Source organism: Achroia grisella, unplaced genomic scaffold, assembly GCF_030625045.1.
Source record: "Achroia grisella isolate CSIRO2021 unplaced genomic scaffold, CSIRO_AGI_Agris_v1 utg2716, whole genome shotgun sequence".
NCBI lineage: Eukaryota > Metazoa > Arthropoda > Insecta > Lepidoptera > Pyralidae > Achroia > Achroia grisella.
The window spans coordinates 171,765-182,527 of NW_026712761.1; the positions used below are offsets into that span (position 1 = coordinate 171,765).

Sequence of the window (10,763 nt, forward strand, 5' to 3'; positions counted from 1 at the left end):
CATATTACATCAGCTACCTGCCAATAAAAGTCCCGTCAAAATCGGACCAACCATTTCAGAGATTAGCCGAACCAAACAAACAGACAAGTTTTAAAAATGTTATTTTGGCATATGTACCGTATTTATATTCATATGCATGTAGTAAAAAACGGTTATTTGAATATTACAAACAGACACTACAATTTTATTTATATGTAAAGATAATGCTGTTCTTGTATAAATTCTAAACTTATAATGAAAAGTTTAGATACCATAGAATTTAGAGCCTCATAAAATAATCTATTATTTTTATAATATTGACAATGACACGAGTCATATCCGTGCATGACGTCCAAGTCATTCGAGTGTCAATTCGAGTCTCGATCGAATTGGTAGAAATGGTCATTTTTAAGTCTTTTATATAGGATCAAGAAACTTCTATAGTAATAGGATTTTTTGATCACAAAAAATGTCGTGTGGAGGGTTGGTGACTATGGAGAGAGAATAGAGAGAGCCCCGCGTGTATATTTCATATTTTAAAAAATAAGACCAGAATCAATTATTTTGGACTGAAAGATAGACTGGCGTGCACGTAAAATAGACATAGAAGATGCCGAGGTCGCTGTCCACGCCGGCGAGGACGGTGTCGAGTGTTTCTGTGTGATAGTGAGTAAGATGGAAATAATGTTGATTTGTCTGATGTGTGAAATGTGAAAGTGAAACGTATGGGTTTTGATCTTTAATATTTAAGGGTGTTTTTTTTTCTGATTTCTTATATTGAAGTCAAACCCTATATGGGTTTGACTTCAATATAAGAATCATACATCATACAGTAATGATACTTTATCATCATCATACAGTAATGATACTTTATCTAGTCTATCTAGTAAACCTCTTTACTAGGGTCATATAAAATTTAGAAGGTAAGATATATTGGGAGGGACCTGGTGATCCAAGACGCAGGAATCTCTGGATACCTAGAACAGTTACCATTTCCCCACAGGTTTGTATTTTATCATTACCTTTTTATGCCCAAATAGCTCTGTTACACTGTAAATCCTATAAATAGAGAATCCTCCTTAGTGGAGAAAAATAAATATGATTATTATTATTATTCTCTCTCATTGGCATTGGGTATAATTTGATTAACCATTTTCTTAATTGTAGGCTATGTTCTAATTAATATAAATCTTAATAATAAACTTATATTATCTTATATATATTTAAATAATATGATAAGTCAGCCTGTGACCATTAACTTAATTATTAACAGATCATAATTATTATCACACATTAGTTAAAAAAAATTAAAATCCAATATGACTAGAAATGTAAATAACCATTAAATAAAATAAAAAAGGATGTATTGTCAATAAATAAACATTTTAAATTATAAAGCAATTCAATAGATTCATTTCAATATACATATAATTATTCTGTATGTTACCCAACTGAAAGGGATGGTTCGATTTTGATAAAATTTTGTGTACATAATCAATATATCCAGATAGATGACAGCAGAATTGTACCTGGTAGGTAAGTAGTGACTTTAACATCAATTCTTGATACTGACGGTTCTAGGTAGCAAACTTTGAATATAGGTGAGCACAACAGATTTCAATTCAGACAATAGCCCAAAACCCTGAATAAAAAAAAATTACTAAACAATTAATATAGCGCCATGTAGTCCCACGGTAAGCAGAGCTTGTGTTACGGGTACTAGACAACTGATATAAATACTAAATTTTTTTTTTAAAACATAAGTTACATAGAAAACATCAAGATAGATACAAACAATCATACTCATGAATACAAATGTTTGCACCATGTGAGGAATCAAACCCGCAACTATCAGAAGCAAAGTGGTGTGCTAAACCTCTAGACCACCGAAGCTATCAATGGTATGAGTGTATTAATTTAATAGTAGTATATTTACAGATGAGTGAATTTGTGTCATTTACTGTTACAATGATTATTTACATTTTTAGATTTTACTGTAAATAAATATAACTATTAGTAAGATACGGGTGGCACCTGAGGCATCATATTAGTATATACACACTGGTTTTCCAACGGTTTCATTTGCTGCATCTGCGGATGGGGCATCACATTTGGTACGGGCTGTACAGGCACAGGATTCGGCTCTGGAGGCTTCTTATTCTTCTTCTCACACTTCTTGAACTTAATACCAAGCTTATTCAATAAAATCAACCGTAGAGATTCTTTACCACCTCTATAATTCAATTCGTGTTTTGCAGCTGCTAATATTTTCCCTAATGTAGGAACCTCTTTTCTTAATGAGTAACTATTCACGATACCCCTTAAAGCACATAATTGGAAATAGTCAAGTTGAACTTTAGTTTTTCTTATCCGTTTCTTCTTGGGGCCAGCCATTTTTGTTTGTGTCTCTTCAGCGCGGAGACCGTCCCTCTTTATACGTTTTATAGTACTTTCTGAGAGGCCTGTCGCCGCGCAGGCCCTTTTCACAACATTTTCCACGGGAAACGCGTAACCTCTACTTTGTTTCTCACTTTCGAAGAATTTTATAACCTTAAAAATTATTTCCCGCGCTTGGCCCTCTATTGCCTCTTTCTTTTTTTTCTCCAATTTTGGTTTTCTATCATTACCAGGCAACGGCGGTGGCTCCGAATGATGAGTTGTGTTTACTGTTTGCACGGCTGCATTTGTGTTCGTTATTATATGTTGTTGTTGTTGTTGTTGTTGTGGTTGCTGGGGTTGCTGGGGTTGTTGTGGTTGCTGCGGCTGATGCATAGGAACTAATAGATTCAAAACTGGCACCTCTACCTCATGAAGTTGTTGATGGCTAATGGGAACTCCATGGGTCGTCATTATGCCGTTTTATAACAGTATAAACCGCTACTGGTTACGTGACACTCGCACAATTCATTTAAAACACAGTCTCTGTACTCGATTCTTCAAACAATTCATTGAAATAACTAAGAATTAGCAACAAAAATATATTCTTGAAAGAAGATCAACAGATCAGACGCCATTTGTCGTACATGTCGTATTTTTTTTTAAAGTATTAGAGCACAGATTACTAATATCCGTGAATATCCAGAGACGCTATATACGTATAGGAGTGTGATGATAATGAGGGTCGGATAAGAAATGTTTTTTTATATTTAATTTTATCACAGAATTTTACTTTAATAAAAATTTTGAATATAGTATAAACATAAGATTTAAGAGCAGTGATATGAAATATATACTAAAGTAATAATATACATAACCTTCACATAAAAATTGCTTATGCAATGTGTAAAAGTTCTTAAATAATAATACGTATATAAATAAATAAAATAATACATATATATATATAATATTACAGCATTACAAAAAAAAATGTCTGGCTATGATAGCTCATGTTATAAGATATTAGGTATCGGTTAGTAAAAATTTAATTTATTTTAGAAATTCTATAAAAAAAAATTAAAATCAACGCAAACGCCGAAAAACAGCGAAAAATAGCCGGTAATAGAGAGTAATTAATAATAATACGAAATGTTCGCAGTATAAAAATAGTATTTTCCTTATAGTTTTAATATCCAATTTTTAAAAAAAAGTATATGGTCATGTCATTACTACAGTGACAATGACAAAGTGTTTTTGTTTTGTTTTGTTATAAATTATTTTATTGTCCAGGAGCTAACCGAACGTATTTTCTTACTATATTCTCATTACAATTATAAATATTTATTTTATTATAATGTTAGCACCGATAGATAAGTACTATGAATTATTAAAAAATAATTTAGGTCCGGATTTGAAACAAAACTACACGAATGAAAATAGGGTATGAGAATGTTTTAAAATTATAATATTTTATCTATTCATTATTATTGTATTGATTAAATTTGTAATTATTGTTTCAATACCATATAATAATGAGTGTTAGAATTGTTTATTTTTTGTTTATAATTGATATATTTATTAAATTAAATGTATGAAAACTTATTATTATAAATGGTATAGTCAAGTATTTGCTTTTAATTTCTTTTTCTAATCTCAAGTTGACAGTAACTTTCTGCTTTAATAATTAAAAGAAAAATTAAAACATCAAATATGCTTCTTAAACTTTAAATGACTTTTTTCACATTATTATTATTCCTTTTAGAACCTCCTCATATGTTGGGAATGTCAGATTATATTTAAAAAATTTAAGGATTTCTTGTCAAAACTGAAAAAAGCGCAAATCTTCTTTAAAAAAAAATTGAATGAAAATAGACAGTGTTGAAAGAAAATGAGGTAAGTTAAATAAATCCTATAATTTTCTTATATTTACATTTACCACAATATTGGCAATCAAACATACAGCTAACCTTATGGTTAGAGGAGCCTATTTCAATTACTCATCTTTCTATTTCAGTGTATAAGTTTGCCAACTTTAACAGCAACAACCAAACTTAATTTTGATTATTCCTACATGTATGAATTAGACGCGATAAAAATAGAAAAAGCAGAAACAGTATCAAATAAATTTGTAAGTGATATTGAAATAATTGTTGAATGTAAAGCAGAAATTGATAAATTAGAGAATTACAACAACACTGGTAATGCTCTGGAGGATGGCCAACATTCAAATATAGAAAATGACAATTTCAATGATTGGATTGATACTGAATTAGTAAATTATGATAATGACATTACTAGTAATAAAAACATTGTTGATGATGTAAATAGAGAAAATACTACAATTAAAGAGGAAATTAGTGGTACAGACAAAACTGAAGACAAAGATTTTATTAAAGTATTACAAACTGAGGTGATTGATGTAAATATAAAAAGGAAAAAATCTCATCTTAAAATACCCGAACCACAAAGATATAAAACTGTATGTATATCAAATTATAATATTAATGAGAGTAGAATGAGATTTTATAATAGAATTCCTATTAATCATGATGAAGTTCAGTTTTGCCTAGATAAGGAAAAGAATAGTAAAGGTATTAAAGGCAAAAGGAAGTTTAATTGTGAAACATGTGTTGGTTTTGAGGTGGAAAAACAACTTTTACAGCATAATGAAGAGTTTCATTCAGTAAGTTTAAAATTTTTTAGAATAACCTGAGTTTGTGTTATTGCACTAGACAACTGATAGATTTTTTTGTATATACATGTATAATACATGTTGACTAAGGGGGAAAGAGATTATAAGTAATGTGGAGTAATAACCCCATTGCTAACAATGTATTGTGTCAGGTTGATCTCCATGTGGTTCCCCCTGGAACTCATGGTAAATGGTGATTTGCCAAGATAGGTTAACTGACCTAACTTCATGTTTATTTCATTATCCTCCACTGCTGCCACGCCTGTGTAAACCGTTACCATCATTGTCTATATAAAGAGCATCCAGACAAATACCAACAATCCTACATTTGTTGTTTGTTATTGAGTTCTTTTGTTGTTAAATATTAAATTTAATTACTTATCTTTTTTAAAACTTGTAAATCATTGTTTGTTCTATACTGATTTCAGGATAAAAAGCATTATGCGACATGTGTGGTATGAGACTGGCGACGAATTCAGTAATGGCTACACACTGCAGTGAACATTACTCGAAATTAAAATGCGTACTTTGTAACTACACAGCTTGCAGAATGTCGGAGTTTGATGATCACATAATAAGCGTTCACCATACTGTTACCAAATGCTTGATTTGCAGAGCGATATTTCCGTAAGTTAAAACTTAATATTTCATAGTAACTAAAATGATGATGATGATGATAATGATGATGGTGGTGATGATGACAATGGTGATTCTTCACGAGGTACTTCATGGAGACAATTGTTTATTATAGTACTGTCAGTGGCACTCAATGAGGAAGTAGCCATTATTATTGCTAAAAGTTGCATATAGATGGCGTGATTGGTATCGATGGAATTCTTCATAGTTTTGCAAACGTTTTAAAAAACAAAACTGTGTTTTCAAAAATGTTTAATCAATTTTTAAAAAGTTATATATACATGTTAAAATGAAATAATGCGTTTAGAAAAGTAATTTTCATATATTTCCTCATTTTGTTATTTTCCAGTACTTAATTACACTTTAATCAGTGCTAATATGGGGCTCAATGTTTTCAAAATGCTTTCATAGATGGCATTGTCGTCATTTGTATCGGCCTAATTAAATGTCTTTTTTATATTTTCCAATAATAAGCACTTAATATATTATTATTGTAAATTAAACATATAAAAAATTTTTAAGTAAATTATAAATAGCCGAACAAGCAAGTAATACTATTTCCAATAATACTTATGTATGAAGTGTTGTCATATTAAAAATAAATACATGTATTATCGATTTTTTTGAATAATCGATAACAGGATTTTATTACAGCGCATTATTCGATGATGCTTTTAATGAGTCGTTGTGAACAGTAAATTTTCATTATTTTGTATTATAGCAGTGTTCCGTTTCAAAGAACGGAATATAGTAGTACATTATTAGTGTCGTTGGTTATTTACATTTATACTGAAAAATCGATTACATAATAATTTAAAATATCGAGTACGAATCGTAGCTGTCTTCGAATACTGGCAACTGGTAAGATTAAAATAGTATTTAAAAAAAAGAGAGATATCGACCCTAACTCGAATACCATAAAGTTGATTTTCCTTTCTCATTAATATCATAGCAGTTTGTTTTTAACTTGCGTATGACTCTGTGGTATGATATTTAACGTGTATTGTTATTGTACGGTGCATACATTTCAAAAATTATATTTTAATGTAGGTACATACATTTCTTTCATACATTTCATACATGTCAAAAATTATCTTTTAATGTAGGTAAACACATTTCTTTCATACATTTCATACATGTCAAAAATTATCTTTTAATGTAGGTACATACATTTCTTTCATACATTTCAAAAATGAACTTTTTATGTAGGTACATACATTTCTTTCATACATCTCATACATGTCAAAAATTATCTTCTAATGTAGGTACATACATACATTTCTTTCATACATTTCATACATTTCAAAAATGAACTTTTTATGTAGGTACATACATTTCTTTCATACATCTCATACATTTCAAAAATTATATTTTAATGTAGGTACATACATTTCATACATGTCAAAAATTATCTTTTAATGTAGGCACATACATTTCTTTCATACATTTCATACATTTCAAAAATGAACTTTTTATGTAGGTACATACATTTCTTTCATACATCTCATATATTTCAAAAATTATATTTTAATGTAGGTACATACATTTCATACATGTCAAAAATTATCTTTTAGTGTAGGTACATACATTACTTTCATACATTTCAAAAATTACATTTTAATGTAGGTACATACATTTCTTTCATACATTTCATACATTCCAAAAATTTCATACATTTCAAAAATTATCATTTAATGTAGGTCCTTACATTTCATACATTTCAAAAATTTCATACAATACATTTCTTTCATACATTTCAAAAATTATCTTTTAATGTAGGTACATACATTTCACACATTTCAAAAATTTCATACAATACGTTTCTTTCATACATTTCAAAAATTATATTTTAATGTAGGTACATACATTTCGTACATACATTTCTTTCATACATTCCAAAAATTTCATACATTTCAAAAATTATCTTCTAATGTAGGTCCTTACATTTCATACATTTCAAAAATTTCATACAATACATTTCTTTCATACATTTCAAAAATTATCTTTTAATGTAGGTACATACATTTCACACATTTCAAAAATTTCATACAATACGTTTCTTTCATACATTTCAAAAATTATCTTTTAATGTAGGTACATACATTTCATACATTTCAAAAAGTATCTTTTAATGTAGGTACATAACACCCCATGTCAGACCCCTTGTATTTGGAAGAAACTTAAAAATAATGCCAAAAATATTAGATGAATATATTTTTAATACGAATATTGTTTTATTTTTGTTCATCAACTTTATCCCTCACTAACAATACTAGTAGTAGTACATAACCTGGTTTATACCGCTAAAGATATTGAAAGATATACGAGTAATTCAGAATGTTATCAAGTTCAAAATAAGCACACATTACTTGCTTAGATAACAGAGTAATATTACTCGTAATAAAAACATTTGTAACACCCATATGTATACTACGTATGTATAGTAAGTACTTACGCTGCGGCGCCGTGAGACTCGTCTACCTCATCTACTCATCTACATATATTTTCAATGTAACATTATAAATAAATAAAAAATTGTCCATAATACAAAAAAATATTTTTTCGGGGTAGGCCACCCCTATGACTTAGGGGTATAAAAAATAGATAACAACCCTACCTCAGACCTGGCAAGTATACATATCAAATTTCATCAAAATGTGGGAGAAATATGGCAACTAACACTGTGATACAAAATTTATATATAAGATATAGCGGAATTCTCATTAGGTAAAAGAGGGGTACATCGTAGAATACATGAGGTATATACCAGTAAATTAATTGTAGCTAAAATCAGTCTCATACATATAACGATTGAAATAAAAAATCGTATAGCCCGATTTTGATACGTACGAGTATAAACGTATCAAAATCAGGCTATACGTATAGCGCAGACGCGTTACAACATATCAAAAAAATAGGCATGGAATGTAAAATAAACCATAACATAATAGGTATATACATTGGCACATAAGCCATATCTGCAGAGTGTCGGCTAACGATATTATACCTACACATTTACATTGAATCTTGAATCGTCCCTAATGAGGTACACGATACAGTTACCTACATATCTATTATATACATATCTTTGCAAAACAGATGTCATGTAGACTGAATTGACTGCCATCTATTTTCATGCTTTGTTACTAAGCACCCACTAGTAATCCGAACTGCTTCAGATCTAGCGACATCTAGCGGCTACGGTGGCGAAATAAAATAGCCCGAGTTAGGAAGGAACCATTTTCTTGTATGGGATGGGGTATCTGTATGTAATATTATGTTATCTGTGGTACTGTATATTTTTTATGCAACTGATGATAAACAATTATTGTGCCTATGGATGCCTGAAATACTAGGAGCGTCACATGCACATTGGAGACCCTTAAGAAACCGTAATATACCAATGCTGTAGTCTCTAAAAGAAAACATTGCACCATGCGAAGAATCGAACCCGCTACCATCGGAGGTAAAGCATTGTGAACTTACACAAAGGTATATCTGCGATTACTGCGGAAAGAAATGCACCAAGAAAAGTTTTATTGAGAGGCACATGTAGTACGTATTCCTGTATTTTTTAATTATTGAATCTTTAGTGTATTCCACGGAATTAATAGGAATTTTATGATTTTGCGCCCCCTCCCTCGTCCTCATCATAGCCGGTCACGTTTGTAAAACTCCCCGCTTGCAAGAGATGGCATGTATTATCACACTAATACAAATACAAAATGTGTGACGTCACAGGGGAACGTCATGTGGGGGAGAGTTTTACAAATCTGCCCAGCTGTGTTAAAAAAAAAGGGGATCGGGTAGGAAACTAATAATTATTATAATCCTAGCAAAATTCACACAGCGCCATCTAGTCTCAAACTAAGCAGAGCTTGGGTTGTGTACTAGATAACTGATATAAATATATAAATAAGTTTAAAAAATACATACTATGTATAGAAAACACCCAGACCTTATCCACATTAGGACAGGATAATATCTGTCGGGTTGGTTACTTACCAAATAAAATTTGTATAGTTTTCTCTTGCTTTTCAATTATTATAATGAATAGACAAAATCAAAATTTTTGTAAGTAGCCAACCCAACAGACATTATCCTGTCCTAATTATGGATATGGTCTGGGTAATCTATTCATGTAGGATATATTAGCCGCTTATGAACATATTTTTTTTCTATTAAGGCAAGAAATTCAACTGAATTTCTTTTTTTTAAAAGGCAGTTTATTTACATTATAAACTTATATGGTCTATATATCTAACATTAAATGAAAATCCCGTTCAGGAATAATGATTGCCATGTGCAATTTATTATATAAATAATTTAAAAAGCGCAGTATAACATAACTTTACATGTTTCTAGTATTTCCTGAACGGGCACGGCCTTCGACGGCATACCGAGATTACACATAAGAAATCAAAATCGAAGAATAAAATCTGCTATTTATGTGGTCGGGGATTTAATGTAAGTACACACTACATTTCATTACATAGTATAAAACAAAGTCACTGTCGCTGTCTGTCCGTCTCTACATATGCTTAACTCTTTAAAACTACGCAACGGATTTTGAAGTGTTTTTCTAATAAATAGAGTGATTCAAGAGGAAGGTTTATATGGTATAATACATGTACAACCGGGCGAAGCCGGGGCGGGTATCTAGTTTTGAATAAACCTTAGCTTATTATCATTAGTTCTTATGTGTTATAATTGGTGAAAACAAGTTGACGGCCAACCTGATGGTAAGTGGTAACGGTCAACTATATACATGAACAGCATGAAGGTGAACAGGTGAATACACAGAATTCTGATGGAGATCTGCACGTACTTGCGCACTTTCCAACTTAAACCTGGTCGTAAGTTCAGATCTAGCTGAAAACTGGGAATATGTATTTATAAAAAAATGAGATGTAGTATAACTTTGTTGCAGACCAATCGGATATTGAATAATCATATACGCACGTACACAGGGGAGCGCCCATTTCTGTGCACGCAGTGCCCAGCAGCATTCGGACAGAAAACGGCACTGGTGGCACACACGCGGGCCATACACAAGGAAGGACGCTGGAATTGATTATTA

At 30.8% G+C, this 10,763-nt stretch overlaps 2 protein-coding genes across 2 annotated transcripts; one reads left to right on the forward strand and one right to left on the reverse strand.

Annotated features, from left to right (window-relative positions):
* Positions 1–1,929: 1,929 nt before the first annotated feature.
* LOC131842987 (uncharacterized) lies at positions 1,930–3,001 on the reverse strand. Its single transcript, XM_059191582.1, has one exon. The coding sequence runs from the start codon at positions 2,827–2,829 to the stop codon at positions 1,993–1,995; it is 837 nt and encodes a 278-aa protein (XP_059047565.1). The 5' UTR covers positions 2,830–3,001; the 3' UTR covers positions 1,930–1,992.
* Positions 3,002–4,275: 1,274 nt separating this feature from the next.
* On the forward strand, positions 4,276–10,757 carry LOC131843019 (zinc finger protein 236-like). The gene is made up of 2 exons (XM_059191611.1): positions 4,276–5,038; positions 10,614–10,757. The coding sequence occupies exons 1-2, from the start codon at positions 4,427–4,429 to the stop codon at positions 10,755–10,757; spliced, it is 756 nt and encodes a 251-aa protein (XP_059047594.1). The 5' UTR covers positions 4,276–4,426.
* The last annotated feature ends 6 nt before the right edge of the window (positions 10,758–10,763 follow it).

Bases quoted from the DNA above. Each gene is read 5' to 3' on its own strand.
- LOC131842987 (XM_059191582.1), bottom strand. From the start codon at position 2,829: ATGACGACCCATGGAGTTCCCATTAGCCATCAACAACTTCATGAGGTA.
- LOC131843019 (XM_059191611.1), top strand. From the start codon at position 4,427: ATGTATGAATTAGACGCGATAAAAATAGAAAAAGCAGAAACAGTATCA. The intron at 5,039-10,613 runs GTAAGTTTAAAA...ACTTTGTTGCAG, and splicing joins ATAATGAAGAGTTTCATTCA to ACCAATCGGATATTGAATAA.